At 43.9% G+C, this 19,574-nt stretch overlaps 1 protein-coding gene across 2 annotated transcripts in view; it reads left to right on the forward strand.

Annotated features, from left to right (window-relative positions):
• LOC141172471 (uncharacterized) overlaps positions 1–19,574 on the forward strand; it is a 133,728-nt gene that overhangs the window by 85,986 nt on the left and 28,168 nt on the right. For both annotated transcript variants that reach the window (XM_073656733.1, XM_073656734.1), the window contains exon 6: positions 18,914–18,986. In XM_073656733.1, the coding sequence (XP_073512834.1) occupies positions 18,914–18,986 (73 nt within the window). The remainder of the gene's footprint in view (positions 1–18,913; positions 18,987–19,574) is intronic.

Raw genomic sequence — 19,574 nt, forward strand, 5'->3', positions numbered from 1 at the left:
CTGCTGGACAAGTAAGGCAGATCGAACAACTTCTACAGCGATATCAGGGAGTGTTTGCACAGCATGAAGATGATTTCGGGTGCACTCGGGACATTCAGCACGAAATACCCACCGGAAATACTGCTCCCATCCGAGAGAGATATCGGCAGATCCCGCCTCAAATGTACCAGGAGGTGAAAGAGCTGTTGGCCCACATGTTGCGGAACGGTGTGATCCGTGAAAGCCAGAGCCCCTGGGCCGCTCCGATCGTGCTGGTCCGAAAGAAGGACGGTACCCTGAGATTCTGCGTAGACTATCGGAAGCTGAATGCCTGTACAGTACGGGACTCCTATTCACTCCCCCGAATCGAAGAGTCTCTATCTGCACTAGGGAGCGCCAAATTCTTCTCCTCCCTCGACCTGGCCAGTGGCTATTGGCAGGTCCCAGTAGCTGAGAAGGATCGTCCGAAGACAGCTTTTGTTCTCCCTATGGGCCTGTTTGAGTTCAATCGAATGCCGTTCGGACTAACAAATGCGCCAGGAACCTTCCAATGGCTGATGGAGAGATGCTTGGGGGACCTCAACTTTGAAGCCACTTTAATATATCTGGACGATATAATTATCTATTCCGCAACGTTTGAGGATCATCTCCGCCGATTGGAACAAGTGTTAGAACGGCTACAAAGGCACGGCCTGAAAATTAAGCCTCGTAAGTGTCGTCTCTTCAAACGAGAAATTGAATATCTGGGGCACACTGTGTCCAGTGCAGGGGTGCACCCCACTGCGGAGAAAGTAGCTGCCGTGCAGAAGTGGCCCACGCCCGCCAATCTAAGGGAACTAAGGGCATTCCTGGGGCTCGCTGGATACTACCGCAGATTCATTAAAGACTTCGCTAAGATTGCGAACCCGCTCAATGAATTGCTGAGAGGAACAGCCGGGGGAGCCAAGCGGCAGCCCATTCAGTGGGGCCCACGACAAGAAGAGGCATTCCGAGCATTGAAAATGGCGCTAACAGATGCCCCGATTCTGGCCTACGCTGACTTTTCGCAGCCGTTCATGTTGTACACTGATGGAAGCTTGCATGGGCTGGGAGCAGTGCTGGCTCAAGTACAAGGAGGGAAAGAGCGAGTGATCGCGTATGCCAGCAGGTCACTCCGAGATACGGAGAAGAATCCGGACAACTACAGTTCGTTTAAGCTGGAGCTACTGGCACTGGTGTGGGCCATGACCGAGAAGTTTGCTGAGTACCTGTCAGGGTCAGAAGTGCAAGTGCGGACAGATAACAACCCTTTGGCCCACTTGGAGAACGCCAAACTGGGCACGTTAGAACAGCGGTGGGTCGCAAGGATGTCCAAATTCCAGTATAAAATCGCCTATCGGTCCAAGGCCCTGAACACGCATGCAGATGCCCTGTCCCGGGTCACTCAGGCGGGGCCGAAGAAGGACAGAGATGAGGAGCTTGAAGGCGACGAGATCCCGGATTTCAGCCAGTTCGCCGCTGCTGTGGTCGACGCCCAAGAGACCAGAGGGGAGCCGAGGCCCACTCAGATTCTGGGCCGTTCAAGAGACGAATGGATACATCTGCAGCAATCCGACCCGGAGCTAGCAAAGTTGAGAGAATGGGTCGCCCTTAATCAGAGACCCGACCAGGAAACCAGAGCCACTTCACTTCCAACTACCCTACAAATCCTAGGCCAGTGGGAGAGGCTCCTCCTGAAGGACGGCTTGCTATGCCGAAGAATCCAGCTGCCTCGAGAGTTTGATGTTGCTTGGCAAGTGGTAGTTCCAGGAGCGCTAGTAACACAGCTAGCCCAAGAAGCTCATAGAAGAGGTGCTCACTTCGGAGTAGAAAAGACCTTCCGGTGGTTGCAACGGCTGGTGTATTGGCCTCAACTGCGACAAGAAGTCGAGGGGGTCTGCTGAACATGTCGCCAGTGTGAGTTGAACAAGCCCCCGGAGCAAAGAGCTCCCATTCAGACCATCCGAACTTCTGCCCCCTTGGAAGTCTTGATGATTGACTACTTGATGGTAGGAACTTCATACAACGGTTATGGACACTGTTTAGTCATGACTGATCACTTCACCAAGTTTGCAGTAGTGACGCCAACTAAAGATCAGACGGCAGAAGCCGCAGCCAAGGCCATCTGTCAAGATTTCATCCAGATTTATGGGTGCCCGAAGCGAATACATTCTGACCAGGGGGCCTGCTTCCAAGGACGAGTGATGGATGAGCTATACCGCATCTATGGGATCGACCGTTCCCGGACAACGCCCTACCACCCGCAAGGGAACGGTGCATGCGAGCGCTTTAACCGAACCCTGTTGCAAATGTTGCGAACACTGGAAGCGGACAAAAAGATGAAGTGGCCCGAATTCGTGTCCGAGCTGGTGTGGGTGTATAATAATCGAGTTCATGCAACCACCGGCTACACCCCCTACATGTTGCTGTTTGGAAGAAGTGGCCGAGAAATCACCGAACTGGAGCTAGACTCAGAAGACCCCGGTCCGGGCAGTAGCCCAAGTACCTGGATTCGAGAACACCAGCGTCGACTCCATACCATGAGAAGACTGGTTGCTCAGAAGTTTCAGGAAGTAGAGCATGCAGTTCGGCCCCCGACCACAGGTGGATCGCTTCAGCCAGGAGACCGAGTGCTGGTGAGGGCTAAACGATTTGGGAGTAAGCTGGACCATCGTTGGGAGGCAATACCATATCGGGTGGTGAAGAAGGTTCACCCAGACAACCCCATCTATGAGGTTAGGCCCGAAGGGGATGACGCCGCGACATCCAGGGTGTTGCACCGTAATATGTTACGACCTTGCTTCTCTGAAGCAGAAGTCTGTAACCGGGCTGGGCCCTCAGACGTGTTGGCTGAAGTGCCACATACAGGAACCTTGGGGGATGAAGAAGGGTGGGCCACAATGCAGTTGGGCCCGTCAGAACCGTTGGTGCCACTCCCGAGTGGAAGTCAGAATGAGTCAGGAAATGATTTGCAATCCCCAGTAGTTGATTCCTCGGATCTCCCGGAGTCTCCTCCGCAAGAAGAGCCCCGCAGAACTGAGCGGGCTAATGCCGGAATTCCTCCTAACCGGTATGCTCAGGAAGAGTTTATCTGGTCTCGAATCCAACAGAAAACGCAGGAGTGTGCCCAACTCCTGACTGAGCTTGCACTGCCTGGAAGGAGACATCAATTCTGCGAGGAGTCCACTCGCCCGAGGACTGGCGAGCAAAAAGGAGGGAGGAATGTAGAACGAGCAAAAAAGCTTGTAAAAGAACTTCAACATGACGTTTCAAGGATGGAGCGAGACTGCCATCTACTGGCCAGAGACAGTCAAGCAGAACCAAAATATACAAAGGAAGTTGCAGGGAGGGCAGATTCAGAGGCTGGACCCGATCAGGTGACTTCCAGGAAGGAGTTCAGAGAGATAAGAGGCCAGCGCGCCAAACCTGAGGGGTCTTTGGCGCCAAGCAGCAGAGAGGAGCAGACGTGCTCCCTGCGTCCTGAGAAACCCCGCGTGACCGGCCAAATCCAGAGGCCTGAGAGGTGCTCCAGCCGGGCACCGGTAAAAGAGCTCCGGATCCCTCACAGTTGTGACTCGAGTGCTGTGCCCGCTGAGGATACTAGGAACCTGATCGCGGTGCTGAGTGAGTTCGCGGAACCCAACGTCGGCCGCCGACAGACGAGGCCTGGACCCCCCCTATCCAAGGCTCGAGAGACTGCCCCCAACAGCAAAGCAGAGAGGAGCTGCATACGTGAGCAGGGCCGTCACTTCCACTGCTCACCCACGGTACCGGGGACAATTGGGTTTAAGTACTCAGGTTGGGAGGGGGACGGTTGGGGCTAAAGTAGCACAACGTGATTTAATTGAATTCATCCGGAAAGACTCACGGCCTAGCGGGAATAACCGGTGACCCCCGCTAGGGCCAAATTCACGGTTAAAGAACTTGTGTGGTGCTTCTCATGCTTGAGGGCATCACCTTACTTTAAGAGACTGCGCCTTATTTTAAGAGACTGCGCCTTACTTTGAGAAATTTCGTATTTTTCTGATGTTTCAAACCACTGTTCATTACCCTTGTTGCTAATCCCTTGTTTCAGTATACCTGTTGTATAAAACTGTTTACAAACATCTCTGACTGTTCTTGCCTTGTGTCTCTGTGCGTTGCATTCCGGTACCTGCATTACAATGGGCTCAGGAAAAACCTTGGTGTTTTCTTCTTAAAAGAGGTACCTGCGTTATGTTCTCTAGACAAGGAAGCCATATTTTCACTTGTTATGGGTGGCTTTAACTTGTTGTAGACTGGCACTTTACACTCATTCACCTTTCTTTTTATCTGAGCTGCTGCCTCATTATTATTTTTTTTTAGATTTTCAACTGCACCCCATAAACGAAACAGAAACTTAAGATTGAGAATGAAAACTCGACTTAAGATGTTTTGTAAAAGTTAAAACCTCTAGAGGGCGCTAGTTAGCTGTACACAACACAAACTATTTTGTTTTTTTTTTCTCTTTATATGATCAATTATTGGAAAATGTATTCTGCTGTCTCTATATATTTACAAAAAAAAAAAATTGCACTAAGGGGAAAAAAACCTTCATCCATTGTTCTATGTACAACGTTGTACTACATTCCTATTTTTAGATGCTTTAAAGGGCAGCACTAGTAAAAAGGAATTAATGTGATGGTTGTTAATGAGTACTAGAGAGGAGCAGATCGATTCACTTTGAGTCTAATTTCCTGAAATTTGCAGGTTCTCACAAATTCAAACAAATTGTAGTTTTATTTGCATGAATAAAAGGATATATATATATACACACACCTATCCATACCCATATTGCACACTGCTGAAGCTGCAGCCGCCAGAGTGGGCTAAAGTCAGACCCTGCTGCATGGGCATCCCCATAATGTCCTGCAGCTATCACATCACACGGTCTAGCACAGTCAATCATAGTGAACTATCGCAACCAGTATAAAAGATGAGGGCAGGGAATGCAGCGCCATTTTAGAATTGTACAGTATTGAAAAAGGAAGTCGGCGCACAGCTCATTAGACACGGGGATAGAAAAAGGCCTAAATCTGATTGTGGTGTATTTCTGCAGTGCTGAAGCACCTTGAAAATTGGAGTGGTAGTCTGTGTGAATAATAATCCAAAGATTCAAGTGATCTAGAGAAGTGCTGTAGCTGCATAGTCAATGTAACTGAATTCATTGATCTGTTATGTTATATACTGCAGTATCAGCACTTTTTTTTTTTTTTTAATTGGTTTGTCTACTACTGGATAACTCTAGCTTAATCAATTCAGGACCCCAATTTAAAATATTAACATTATATACTCCCCTCCTTCACCGGTGAGTATTTGCTGTTATTTTTAAATGTGTACCTGAATTAAGCTGGGGTTTTCCAAAAGTGGTCAGCCCCTTTTAAACCTGGTCCCAACTCCCAGGACCGACCTCTCTTGTGGCCGGAATCATCAGCAGATTTTATTGGATTAAGAAACTCTCCTTTATTGGCCAGCAAAGTCTTCTGACATTTCCAAACAGCCTATTAAGTGAATAATTTTTGCTTTGGGGTCCTGTGATTTCTATGCTCAGTACATCCTTGATTATCCCTAATGAATTTTAGCAAGCGCTAGAATTGCTGGGAGCTCCACATACATTTGGGTAGGCACCTATCAGGAGGTCTTGTACCCTGGAGTGAGCAGAAGATCTTGTTGCAACTTTCAATGTTTCCATCCATTTCACCCAAACCCTTGTATGTTGGATCTGTAGAATGATTTATCCTGGCCATCATACAACGTAGGAGCAAGATGCATCACCTTTTGGAGTAAAAAGCTACAGGCAGATGGCACAAGATCATACCATAGTCAATAGATGATGGGGACAGCTCAGCCCTTCCTCCCTCCTCCCTGTCCTGTGACCTCTGCACATGTGACAGAGCATGCTCACAACTCTCACCATAGTAGTCAATGAATCATCCGTGGTTTAAAAAAAAAAACAACTCCTCAAAAACGTGCTTTCTTTTCCAAAAATATTGCCACATTTCTTCACGTGGTGGTTTTGAAAAATGACTGGAAAATATTGTATTAGTCTTCTGTTTTTTTTTGTCCATCAAAAATCATACATTTGGGTACTTGTGAGTAGCACGTGACTGGCTTAGAGAATACCCTTAGATAACCACAAAGGAAGTTCTTCCTTTTCATGTGTGGTCACTGCAGAGGTTTCCTAATTCTTCTTCAAGACTGTGTGATTCTTCATTGCCTACTATATCTTTTGGAGCTATAAATTCCCTCCATGGCATCAAGTGGAAAATTATAAAATTCCTGACTGTCACCACTAAAGGGAGTTTTTCATCTTTTTCTTCTTAACAGCTTCAATTGTGGAACTTATTTTTATTCCAAGATTTATTGATTAAAATGTGCTTCGTTGGTGGGACAACCCCTTTAAGATTCTGCAAAAGCTGTGAAGGTATCTGACACCAAGATGTCGGAACCAGATCTTTCAAAAAAGACCTGTCGCCAGGTCAAAAGTAACCGGTTCTTCAGTTTCTCCCCTCATTTTCCTTTCCGCTGCTCCCCTGAGTTTTTTAGGTGAGTTGTTTTTTTTTTTTAATTTGCAATGTTCCAGAGGTTAGACTGCGCTGCTATTACCTTGTTAGCCACACCCCCTTGTAAAAACCTTTAAAATTGACATTAAATAAAAAAAAAAAAAATGAAACGTGACTAGTTAACAAAAAAAATGTAGTACTCAGGCGACCAGCAGGAATAAAATGAGAGCAAAAACTGGCCACTTTGAACCTGTCGACAGGTCCACTTTAAGCCAATGGGCTCTCAATGGATCTGGTATGTTTTTCCCTGCACATCCCAGTGAGTTTGGAGATAAGTCGAAGTCTTGACTTCATCAAGGTTTTTCAAACCATTTCTGAACGATTTTTGCAGTGTGGCAAGTATATAATGCTGCTGAAAGGGATCACTGCTATGAGGGAATACTGTTGACAATGTAACATCCATATGAATGGCAGGATCCAAGGTTCCTTGGCAGAACATTGCCCAGAGCATCACATAGACCATGTCACCAGTCCATGGGTTGTCCCCAACTATTCTGCTGCACTGCTGCCTGTCATTGGCTTCTTCCATCAGGAGATGACAAGTGACCACTGCAGACAATCGGCAGCCACTGATTGGCTACAGACGTCACATTCCATCTGAGCTGGAAGATTGATTGTTTTCTTCTGGCTTGGATGGAATGTGATGGTTGTATCTGATCAGTGCCCACTAGTTGGCTACAGTTTACATCCCCTGCTGGAAGAGGACACCCAAAGATTGGTGAGCAGACCAACTGGGACCTGGTAGTTGGGTGTATGTTCTTCTTTTACTTTAATACCCCGATGGATCAATTTTAAATATTAAAAAATGTTGTGAACGTTCCTTTTATAAATACGTTCCATAGCTGTTCAGCACATTCCTCATTTAGGTCACCTCTAACACAGAATCTCCTTTTAATGTGGCTCATTTGTGCACGTGAAGCTGCAATTTCCTCTTTTAAAGGACAACTTAGTTGTATGATTATATGACCTGCTGTCAAAAGAAGCTTCAGAAGCAGATGATTTGCCCCTTCCTCATATGTAGTAGTCATCACTTACGATGTAGCATGATAAAGCATAGAATTTACAGGGTGATTAAACACAGCATGACAGATGCCCTTTATACTAATAGGGGATATCCACCGAAAACTAATAGGATGACTTGCTCTTCACCAGGGTTAGACAACCGTTGTGAATTAGAGGTCTAATATAATAATTGGAATCTACCATGATGGGATCTGCAGAATATTAGTGACGTATTAGTGGATTATTACTTAGTGGCATGTAAAAGTTTGGGCACCCATGGTCAAAATTAGTTTTATTGTGAGCTGTTAAAGGTGGTCCACTACATTGTGTAATGCCCCCATCAACTTACACCTTTTAACTAAGTATTTTTGCAAATGCCTTCTGCTGTCATGTGTGCCTGTGAGCGGCGCTATCGCTGCTTGCTCAGTCCGCATCACGTGAACCCGGCTGCAGCTGCCTTATACATCCGCTAAGGTCATGTTAACTTACGGTTTTCCTGGATTGCCCCAGGCGTGACGCAGTCGCACGTATCTCCCCTGATTGACTGGGCTGTAACATGCGGTGAAACGCTGCCTACAGCCCAGTCAATCAGTGGCGATGCGTGCGACTGCGTCACGCCTGGGGCAATCCAGGAAATCCGTAAGTTAACATGACCTTAGCGGATGTATAAGGCAGCTGCAGCCGGGTTTTACGTGATGCGGACTGAGCAAGCAGCGATAGCGCCGCTCACAGGCACATATGGAAGCAGAAAATATTTACAAAAATATTTAGTTAAAAGGTGTAAATCGTTGGGGACATTATACAATGTAGTGGACCACCTCTTTAAGCAAGTTGAAGATGAAATTATCTCTAAAAGGCTTAAAGTTAAAGATGACACATTTGCTTTGTATTTTGGGCAACAAAAAATATATATTTTCATCTTTTACATTTTAAAAATTACTGAAAGGAAAATAAACCGATGCAAAAGTTTGGGCACCCTTGGAGATTTGTGTGCTCAGATAACTTGGACCAAGGTGTCAGACCTTAATTAGCCTGTTAGGGTTATGGCTTGTTCATTATGACCGTTAGGAAAGGCCTGGTGATGCAAATTTCCCAGTTTTCTAAAAGCCCAGTCTCCTCTAACCTTGTGCCAAAATACCCTGCTTGACTGCAGAAGACCTTCAGAAAGATTTCCAGACTCTGGAATTGTGGTACATTGTTCTACTGTTTAGAGACCTCTGCACAAATATGACCTTCATGGAAGAGTCAAATGAAGAAAACCTCTCCTGCGTCCTCATCATAAAATTCAGCGTCAGAAGTCTGCCAAAGAACATCTAAACAAGCCTGATGCACTTTGGAAACAAGTCCTGTGGACCCATGAGGTTAAAATAGAACTCTTTGGCCACAATGTTCGAAGGTATGTGTGGAGAAAAAAAGGGCACAGAATTTCAGGAAAAGAACATCTCGTCTACCATTAAGCATGGGGGTGGATCAATCATGCTTTGGGATTGTGTTGCAGCCAATGGCATGGGGAACATTTCACGGGTAGAGGGAAGAATGGACTCGATGAAATTTCAACAAATTATTGATACAAACCTAACACCAGCTGTAAAAAAAAAAAAAAAAAAAAAAAAAAGCAGAAGTTGAAAAGAGGATGGCTTCTACAAATGGATAATGATACTAAACACAGGTCAAAATCCACAATAGACGACCTAAATAGGCGCAAAATGAAGGTTTAACAATGGCCCTCACAGTCCCCTGATCTGAACATCATTGAAAATCTGTGGCTAGACGTCAAAATAGCAGTGCATGCAAGATGACCCAGGAATCTCACAGAACTGGAAGAATGGATGAAAATCCCTCACACAAAATAGAATTGAAAGACTCTTGGCTGGCTACAAAAAGAATTTACAAGCTGTGATACTTTCAAAAGGGGGTGTTACTAGGTACTAACCATGCAGGGCGACCAAACTTTTACATTGGCCCATTTTCCTTTTTGTAATTTTTAAAATTTAAAAGGGAAAATACAGCACAAAAAAAAGTTGTTCTGAATAAATAATGAACAAAACAGATTTGTACAAAAAAATGACCATCATGTTGGACTTTCTTTGGTGGTATTGAGATGTCAAAAGTAACTTGTGCCCAGGGATAGATTTTCAACTTATCAAATAGGCATCCAAATCATAGATCAAGTCAGGGGTCCTTGTCAATTTTGTTTTAACGTATGACATGGTCCTCCAGGAAGACGACTCTCCAAACGTGAAAAGCAAAGTTATTTAGAAAACAAATATCTAGTATAAAGCCAGTTTAAAGAGGATTACATTTTTTTTAGTTAAATACTTTGTAATACTCCCTAAACTACCCCTGATTCTATAGTACTTTTCCGTTTTGCGCTGCATTGCTCCATTGCAGAGATATTGACATTTGTTGCCTTTGGAGCGCAGTATGTGAAATCTCTGCTTACAGACAGACTCTGGGTTTCTTCAGTCTTCTCAGGGAGCATGTGCTTTCACCTGTCCCGCCCAGACACAGCCAATCACAGCTTTGTAATTGATCCTAGCAGTCTTGGATGCTGCGGATCTGTGCTTGGGTGGAGGAGGTGAGGTGACAAGAAAAGCCGAGCTGCACTACAAGCAGAGATTTCACATGGTGAGCTGAAAAAGCATTAAATGTGAATATCTCTGCAGTGGAGTAACGCAGTGTAAAAAGGGGAAACAAAGCTGCACAATCAGGGGAGCTCAGATTTTTACAAGAGAATCATTACATTTTTTTGGGCAAGTGACAGGTCCTCTTTAAGGGATTTTGATCTACTAACGACTTATCTGATCGATCAGTAGATCCCAACATATGAAATATGCATGACCAAGAGCTTGATATAAAATGGACCGATGGCGTTAACCATAAAATGGGTGCAAGATCCTTAATTTATATGTCAGTAGTCACTGTATCTAAGGGGTAACATTTCTCCTTGCGGAGAGCGACATATTAAGCACGTCATGGGAATTATTCAAATTGTATCAGTAGTCACACCAAACTCCAAATGATGAAATAAATCAACAATGCTTTCCTTTCAACTAAAAGCCCCCAAAATTCCTTTAGTCTGAATTTCTTCAATCTTCTTTACAGGGAGCTTCTTCACATTTCTTAAGTTTTGAGCTTTTTTTCCATATCTCCAAGTTTTTGACGTATGCGTCTTCACCATCCGCTTGGCTTAACTTGTCTCTTACACTTCCATAACCTGTTATATTTTTTTTGGGGGGTGGGGGTGGATTTAAAAAAGGATTATTTCACCACAGCCGAACTTTTTTTACACATAGGAGTCAAAGTTAGTTGATACGACCTCCTGGTCAAAAGTAGAGTTTTGCCAGGGAAGTGTCGACCAGCCAGACATTTCGGATAACTTTCCCTGCATATAATCCATGGAAGGCGTGGTCCACCAGAGCGAAAAACGTTTCTTGTAAGTGGCCTTTCACAATCCCACAGAAAGGTGTCCTCAATGAGTGAATCCCCTCTAAGAAGCCAAGATGCCCTAGTAGGACATGAGGTTAGAGGTTGTCTTCATGAGAGTAGTCCATTAGCTGAAGCTTTGATGTATTGTGGCTCACCAGAAGCCTTGCTGTTTTGGGGTGTACCCTTTCTAGTGAGATATCGTCGGGTGCACAAAATGGGTTATGGTTTTCTTCCAGATCTATTTGTATGTTCGTTTTCTTTGAGAAAACTTGAAGGACTTGAGGTCCCCTTACTGATTTACTATACAGAATAGGGGAAAGAAACTTTTCTCTGTAGACCTAACAAATTGACAACCATAAGAGGTCTCCTTTTTGTCTCAATGAACTTTGAAATAATTTTGTGACTCATCTAAAGGGCATATTACTTGCTGAAGATGAGAAAATCCATTACCACATTTTCTGAAACTGATGGTGACGATTAGCTGATCTAATCAGTCATACTGTATGTGTGACTCCATAGAAATTCAGTGAGCTGTTTGGCCTTTCAATAGCTCCACACCGCTCATTAAACCTTGAAAGCATATAGAATTCCCAAATATGGTGGTCATAGAGGCTACCCAAGCGGGATCTCTATCAGCTATAAAAATAAAAAAAAAATTGGTTAGAGCAGTTTTAAAGAATCACAGGACCGCTACTTTATATTGATGATCTATCCTTAGGGTAATGTACACGAGAACCTCAATCCATTGTTTTGAATGTTCGAAGGTAATGGATAAATCTAAAAGACTCCTACACACAAACTACAGCACTTTATTGGCTTAATGTAATTAGCAGATACTCTGTATATTCTCGGTCTGTTTTCGTCTGACCCAGAACTTATTCACAATGCTATTCTGGCTGATTTGGAGTAATGTAAGAAGGTCATGTTGTCTATGAACGTCAGGAGCACCTGATCTTTTTTACGGTATTCCAACCCAGCAAGAATTACACTGTGAATAAGGTCAGAAACGCAGGTGATTGAAGTGTTCTGCTACTTTTTATTGATCATTTCTAGATCTGAAATTAAACAAGACCCAACAATGGTCTAAAGCAGGGTCGGGAACCCTTTTTCTGCCAAGGGCCATTAGGATATTTCTACCATCATTCGGGAGCCGTACAAAATAATCAACTTGAAAATTACCCTGCCTCGTTTGGTCAAATATTTAATTAACTCGTCCATAATGTGACAGCTGGAGCTGCTTCTCTTTGGTGCGGCTGTGATGTTGCTACTCTTAACTGCTTTTCCAGATTTGCATCGGTCTGGAGCGCAATTATTTGATTTAAGTTTTTTTGTAAAGAACTCGTAGCATTAATTGTATCCAACACACGTTTATTACACTGAAGATCTCCTCACAGTGGGAAATCCATCACTGCTCATATCACATTTATAGAACTCAAGCAGTGGGAGGTCTGCTGTATGTACATCACACGGGAGACACGGAGACTGCTGTATATACATCACACGGGAGACACTGAGACTGCTGTATATACATCACACGGGAGACACTGAGACTGCTGTATATACAGTACAGACCAAAAGTTTGGACACACCTTCTCATTTAAAGATTTTTCTGTATTTTCATGACTATGAAAATTGTACATTCACACAGAAGGCATCAAAACTATTAATTAACACATGTGGAATTATATACTTAACAAAAAAGTGTGAAACAACTGAAAATGGGTCTTATATTCTAGGTTCTTCAAAGTAGCCACCTTTTGCTTTGATGACTGCTTTGCACACTCTTGGCATTCTCTTGATGAGCTTCAAGAGGTAGTCACCGGAAATGGTTTTCTCTTCACAGGTGTGCCCTGTCATGTTTAATAAGTGGGATTTCTTGCCTTATAAATGGAGTTGGGACCATCAGTTGTGTTGTGCAGAAGTCAGGTGGATACACAGCTGATAGTCCTACTGAATAGACTGTTAGCTGCTTTTTTCTTGCCATAATATAAATTCTAAGTAAAGAAAAACGAGTGGCCATCATTACTTTAAGAAATGAAGGTCAGTCAGTGCGAAAAATTGGGCAAACTTTGAAAGTGTCCCCAAGTGCAGTTGCAAAAACCATCAAGCGCTACAAAGAAACTAGCTCACATGAGGACTGCCCCAGGAAAGGAAGACCAAGAGTCACCTCTGCTTCTGAGGATAAGTTTATCCGAGTCACCAGCCTCAGAAATTGCAGGTTAACAGCTGCTCAGATTAGAGACCAGGTCAATTTCACACAGAGTTCTAGCAGCAGACACATCTCTACAACAACTGTTAAGAGGAGACTTTGTGCAGCAGGCCTTCATGGTAAAATAGCTGCTAGGAAACCACTGCTAAAGACAGGCAACAAGCAGAAGAGACTTGTTTGGGCTAAAGAACACAAGGAATGAACATTAGACCAGTGAAAATCTGTGCTTTGGTCTGATGAGTCCAAATTTGAGATCTTTGGTTCCAACCGCCGTGTCTTTAAGCGACACAGAAAAGGTGAACGGATGGACTCTACATGCCTGGTTCCCATCGTGAAGCATGGAGGAGGAGGTGTGATAGTGTGGGGGTGCTTTGCTGGTGACACTGTTGGGGATTTATTCAAAATTGAAGGCATACTGAGCCAGCATGGCTACCACAGCATCTTGCAGCGGCATGCTATTCCATCCAGTTTGCGTTTAGTTGGACCATCATTTATTTTTCAACAGGACAATGACCCCAAACACCCCTCCAGGCTGTGTAAGGGCTATTTGACCAAGAAGGAGAGTGATGGGGTGCTACACCAGATGACCTGGCCTCCACAGTCACCAGACCTGAACCCAATCGAGATGGTTTGGGGTGAGCTGGACCGCAGAGTGAAGGCAAAAGGGCCAATAAGTGCTAAGCATCTCTGGGAACTCCTTCAAGATTGTTGGAAGACCATTTCCGGTGACTACCTCTTGAAGCTCATCAAGAGAATGCCAAGAGTGTGCAAAGCAGTCATCAAAGCAAAAGGTGGCTACTTTGAAGAACCTAGAATATAAGACATATTTTAAGTTGTTTCACACTTTTTTGTTAAGTATATAATTCCACATGTGTTAATAGCTTTGATGCCTTCAGTGTGAATGTACAATTTTCATAGTCATGAAAATACAGAAAAATCTTTAAATGAGAAGGTGTCCAAACTTTTGGTCTGTACTGTACATCACACGGGAGACACTGAGCCTGCCGTATATACATCACACGGGAGACACGGAGACTGCTGTATATACATCACACGGGAGACCCAGAGACTGCTGTCTATGCATCACACGAGAGACACTGAGACTGCTGTCTATGTATCACACAGGAGAGACGGAGACTGCTTGTATATACATCACACGGGAGACACGGAGACTGCTGTCTATGCATCACACGGGAGAGACTGAGACTGCTGTCTATGTATCACACGGGAGAGACTGAGACTGCTGTCTATGTATCACACGGGAGAGACGGAGACTGCTGTCTATGTATCACACGGGAGAGACCGAGACTGCGGTCTATGTATCACACGGGAGAGACGGAGACTGCGGTCTATGTATCACACGGGAGAGACGGAGACTGCGGTCTATGTATCACACGGGAGAGACGGAGACTGCGGTCTATGTATCACACGGGAGAGACGGGGACTGCGGTCTATGTATCACACGGGAGAGACGGAGACTGCGGTCTATGTATCACACGGGAGACACGGAGACTGCTGTATATACAGGTGCATCTCACAAAATTAGAATATCATCAAAAAGTTAATTTATTTCAGTTATTCAATGCAAAAAGTGAAACTCATATATAATAGAGTCATTACAAACAGAGTGATCTATTTCAAGCGTTTATTTCTGTTAATGTTGATGATTATGGCTTACAGCCAATGAAAACACAAGTCATTATCTCAGTAAATTAGAATACTTTATAACAGCTTGAAAAATTATTTTAAAATCTGAAATGTTGTCCTACTGAAATGTATGTTCAGTAAATGCACTCAATACTTGGTCGGGCTCCTTTTGCATCAATTACTGCATCAATGCGGCGTGGCATGGAGGCGATCAGCCTGTGGTACTGCTGAGGTGTTATGGAAGCCCAGGTTGCTTTGATAGCAGCCTTCAGCTCGTATGGATTGTTGGGTCTCGTGTCTCTCATCTTCCTCTTGACAATATCCCATAGATTCTCTATAATAGATTCTCTATGGGGTTAAGGTCAGGCGAGTTTGCTGGCCAATCAAGCACAGTGATACTGTTGTTTTTAAACCAGGTATTGGTACTTTTGGCAGTGTGGACAGGTGCCAAGTCCTGCTGGAGAATGCATTTCCATCTCCAAAAAGCTTGTCGGCAGAAGGAAGCATGAAGTGCTCTAAAATTCCCTGGTAGACGGCTGCTCTGACTTTGGTCTTGATAAAACACAGTGGACCTACACCAGCAGATGACATGGCTCCCCAAACCATCACTGATTGAGGGAACTTCACACTAGACCTCAAGCAGCTTGGATTGTGGCCTCTCCACTCTTCCTCTAGACTCTGAGACCTTGATTTCCAAATGAAAATTGGAGCTCTGGGACCTTGTGGAGTGTGTCAATGACTGCCTTCTGGACATCTGTCAAGTCAGCAGTCTTCCCCATGATTGTGGAGCCTACTTAAACAGACTAAGGGACCTTTTTAAATGCTTAGGAAGCCTTTGCAGGTGTTTTTTGTTAATTATTTTAATTTACTGAGATAATGACTTTTGTGTTTTCATTGGCTGTAAGCCATAATCATCAACATTAACAGAAATAAACACTTGAAATAGATCACTCTGTTTGTAATGACTCTATATAATATGAGTTTCACTTTTTGGTTTGAAGAACTGAAATAAATTAACTTTTTGATATAATAACTTTGTGAGATGCACCTGTGCATCACATAAGGGGACACAGAGACTGTCACTGCTGTCTTCTACTGTAGGATGTGAGCGTATAGTGCCCTAACGCCACCTACAAAGTACGTCTTGATGCTGGTACTGGCCAGCGTGCAGATGTAATCTTTCGATGCATGCGCTGCAGCGTTCAGTAGTGAACGCTGCTTGCGCATGCTCAGAGTAAAAAGAAATTAATGGGCCAGTGGCCATCAAAACGGCTTCCAGCCGGAGTACAGCGGTCCCTGGGAATCTGCTGAGGGGCTGGAGAAAAGGTCTTGGGATCAGTGCAGGACAAGTAATATAATGTATGTACACAGTGACTGCATCAGCAGAATAGTGAGTGCAGCTCTGGGTGTAACTCAGGATCAGCACAGGATAAGTATTGTAATGTATGTACACCGTGGATCTATCCTGAGTTACACTCTGTATTATACCCCAGAGCTGCGCTCACTATTCTGCTGGTGCAGTCACTGTGTACATACATTACATTACTGATCCTGTACTGATCCTGAGTTACATCCTGTATTATACTCCAGAGCTGCACTCACTATTCTGCTGGTGGAGTCACTGTGTACATACATTACATTACTGATCCTGTACTGATCATGAGTTACATCCTGTATTATACTCCAGAGCTGCACTCACTATTCTGCTGGTGCAGTCACTGTGTACATACATTACATTACTGATCCTGTACTGATCCTGAGTTACATCCTGTATTATACTCCAGAGCTGCACTCACTATTCTGCTGGTGCAGTCACTGTGTACATACTACATACATTACTTATCCTGTACTGATTCTGGGTTATATCCTGCATTACACTTCAGAGCTGCACTCACTATTTCTTTCTTTTTAAGGTCACGTTCACACGTTCAGTGTTTAATCAGTATTTGACATCAGTATTTGTAAGCCAAAACCAGGAAAGGAACAATCAGAGGAAAAGTATAATAAACATGCGCTCCACTTCTGTATTTATCACCCACTCCTGGTTTTGGCTTACAAATACTGATGTAAAATACTGACCAAATACTGAACATGTGAATGTGATCTAATAGTCAAGATTAGTGATGGTTAGATGTTTCATTAACCCTTTCTGGCTAGCACGCTCAGGTGCTTGCCGACTATTTCAGCATGCTCGGGATTTCTTTTATTGTCACCGCAGCTGCAAGTGTCACAGCTGTTAAACAGCTGTGACACATGCAGAGATTGCCTGTCTGTCAGTCAATCTCTGCATGTCAGAGCTGTTTAATAGGCAGGACACTTGCAGCTGTTGCAACCATAAAAGAATTCCTGAGCGTGCGCACCGGAAAGGGTTAATGAAATACACCCAATCATCACTAGTCAGGTTCGGTACAGAATAAGTAACATATATAAATTGATTCTAGTGGTTTCTTAGATGCTGTAACCAGAGAATCTGTGCATTATCTTTTCTTATATTGCCTTCTCATATGTATTTATAATAATAGAGAAGCTGGAGGTGAATTACTTTTCACTTCTCCTTAGTTACTATGATCATGACACAGCAGTAATTAACGTCAGATTATGTAATTTTTGGGAGTTTTTGATGAATTGGGTCATTTATATGAAATGAGTTATTGTCTATGGCAATCACTGGACAATACTCGTTAAATGGCTTTGTACGGTTTACAAGTTTGTGTGGAGGGATGTAATACATGAAAAATGTGAAAAACCCAAATCTTCCCACATACCCACTAATTTCACTAGAAGACTATTACATTATTTGAACCAATCGCCACCAAACCTCCCCGGGGTGACAGTGGTGAATATATTACATTATAGACATCAAGTACATGGGTCTCTCCAGTTGTGTAGTAGAAGTGGGAACCCCCTGGTTTTTGCTTTACTTCGTTGCAGCTGTCAGATTACTTCTTATAAGGAAATCCTATTCACTTAGTATATTGTGTATTATCTAGGGAAGCAACCTTATAACACTCATCATGCCAAGGTGTAGAAGTTGTAGTTTTTCAACAGCTGAAGAGCCACTGATTGGAGATCATTCCTTTGTTAAAGGGAACCTGTAAGCAACTTGTACCCCCCATCCCATGTATATGCCTGTGGAGCCCTTTAAAAGATAGGACAGTTGATCCCTTTATGACCCCCAAAGTTCTCCTCTAGCAGCAAGAAATCGCATTTGGAAGTTGTCTGGAAGCGCAATGAGGAGTGAAGGTGCACTTACAGCTTCTTGGTTTCCACTGTGTTTCTGAGCTAGCAGCACCCTCCCCCAGGGTAATTGACAGGGTTGTGACCAGTGTACCAGGTCAAACGGCCCCTCACTGGTCTGTCACTCGGCCAGGCGAGCGTGCTGCTAGTTGGGGAATACAGTAGAGACTGAGAAGCTGTAAGTGCATCGTCACATTCCAATGCATTTCCAGACTGAAGTAGGTGGCATTGTAGTTCTAGTCCTCTTCCTCTCTGAACAGACAATTTGCATATTTCCCAGAGGAGCATTGCAGCTTTAAAAGTCTCCCCAACGTGACATGCTTAACATGATACTCTCCGCAAGGAGAAATGTTACCCCTTCGATACCAGACTGAACTTCAAAACCCTATTTCTCTCTGCTATAGGGGTCATAAAGAGATCGACGGGCTTATCTTTTAATGGGTTCACTGTCATATAAATGGTTTGGGGGTGTAAAAGTTGCTGATGGGTTCCCGTTAAAATGAAAAAGGATTGTGACAGTTGCAGGTCATCATATCAACCACAAGGGGGAATATGGAGTTAATGCTTTTATTATTCTCCAAACATGTGTAAAGTTACTACAGCTTTTTTTTTTTTTCTTCTTCATTGTGATCTACGGGTCTGGAAGCAGAGTCGCCCCCTGCAGGCTGTGCTTGATCTCTAAAATAGGGGTTTTCCCTTACTTTCACTGGCGCCCAACAGTCTGAATTTTTATGCCATGAATTTCCAGTAATTGAAATGTCAGAGCTTTCTTTTTCCTCTCCTTGTTCTTACTTTCCCTTTTCTTTTTTAGGAAATTGCCAAACAATTACAGCAGCTGGAGGAGGAAGAGCTGCAGAGGAATGTACAGGAGAGGTCCCGGGGAGGTAGGAAGTCTTTTTTTTTTTTTTTTTTTTTATATGCATCGTGCCTTCAAGGGGGCTTTACAGGACGACTCATTGTGAAACTCTTCACCATCTGCGATCAGCTTTAAGTCATAACATAGTTAAGAGCTGTTTTTGTGAAGGAGGGTGCTGAAAACAAGTAAAGCATTGACTCACTGGAATTTCACACTGCACTCAAAGTTTTTTTTTTTATTCCCGACTGACAACACCTTGTCTGGTCCTGTCGAAAAGTGGCTCCAGTACTTCACTCAAAGTGAGAAAAATAGTGCATGCTAATACAAGTATGCTGCCATTATCTGGCCACTTCGGTGTCCGATGGCCGTCATTGAAGTCAATGTGCGCTAGCGCTGGGAAGAAGGTGGGGGGTGTGTATTTACCAAAAAAAGCTTCCTTTCTTATCAATAGTTACAACCCAAAATAAAGCCCCATCGCAGGAGCGCCCCAAACGCTTACTCTTGGGCATGGTTTTGCCAAGCTGTCCCTTTTTGCTGTATGGTTCATCAGATCATCCTATCAAAATCGGGACTGTTGGCAGCATACGAGGATGATGCTATTGATGATCATAAATAG

The sequence above is a fragment of the Phyllobates terribilis genome, unplaced genomic scaffold (assembly GCF_046119375.1).
Source record: "Phyllobates terribilis strain yellow unplaced genomic scaffold, ASM4611937v1 Scaffold_12__6_contigs__length_324123572, whole genome shotgun sequence".
Classification (NCBI taxonomy): domain Eukaryota; kingdom Metazoa; phylum Chordata; class Amphibia; order Anura; family Dendrobatidae; genus Phyllobates; species Phyllobates terribilis.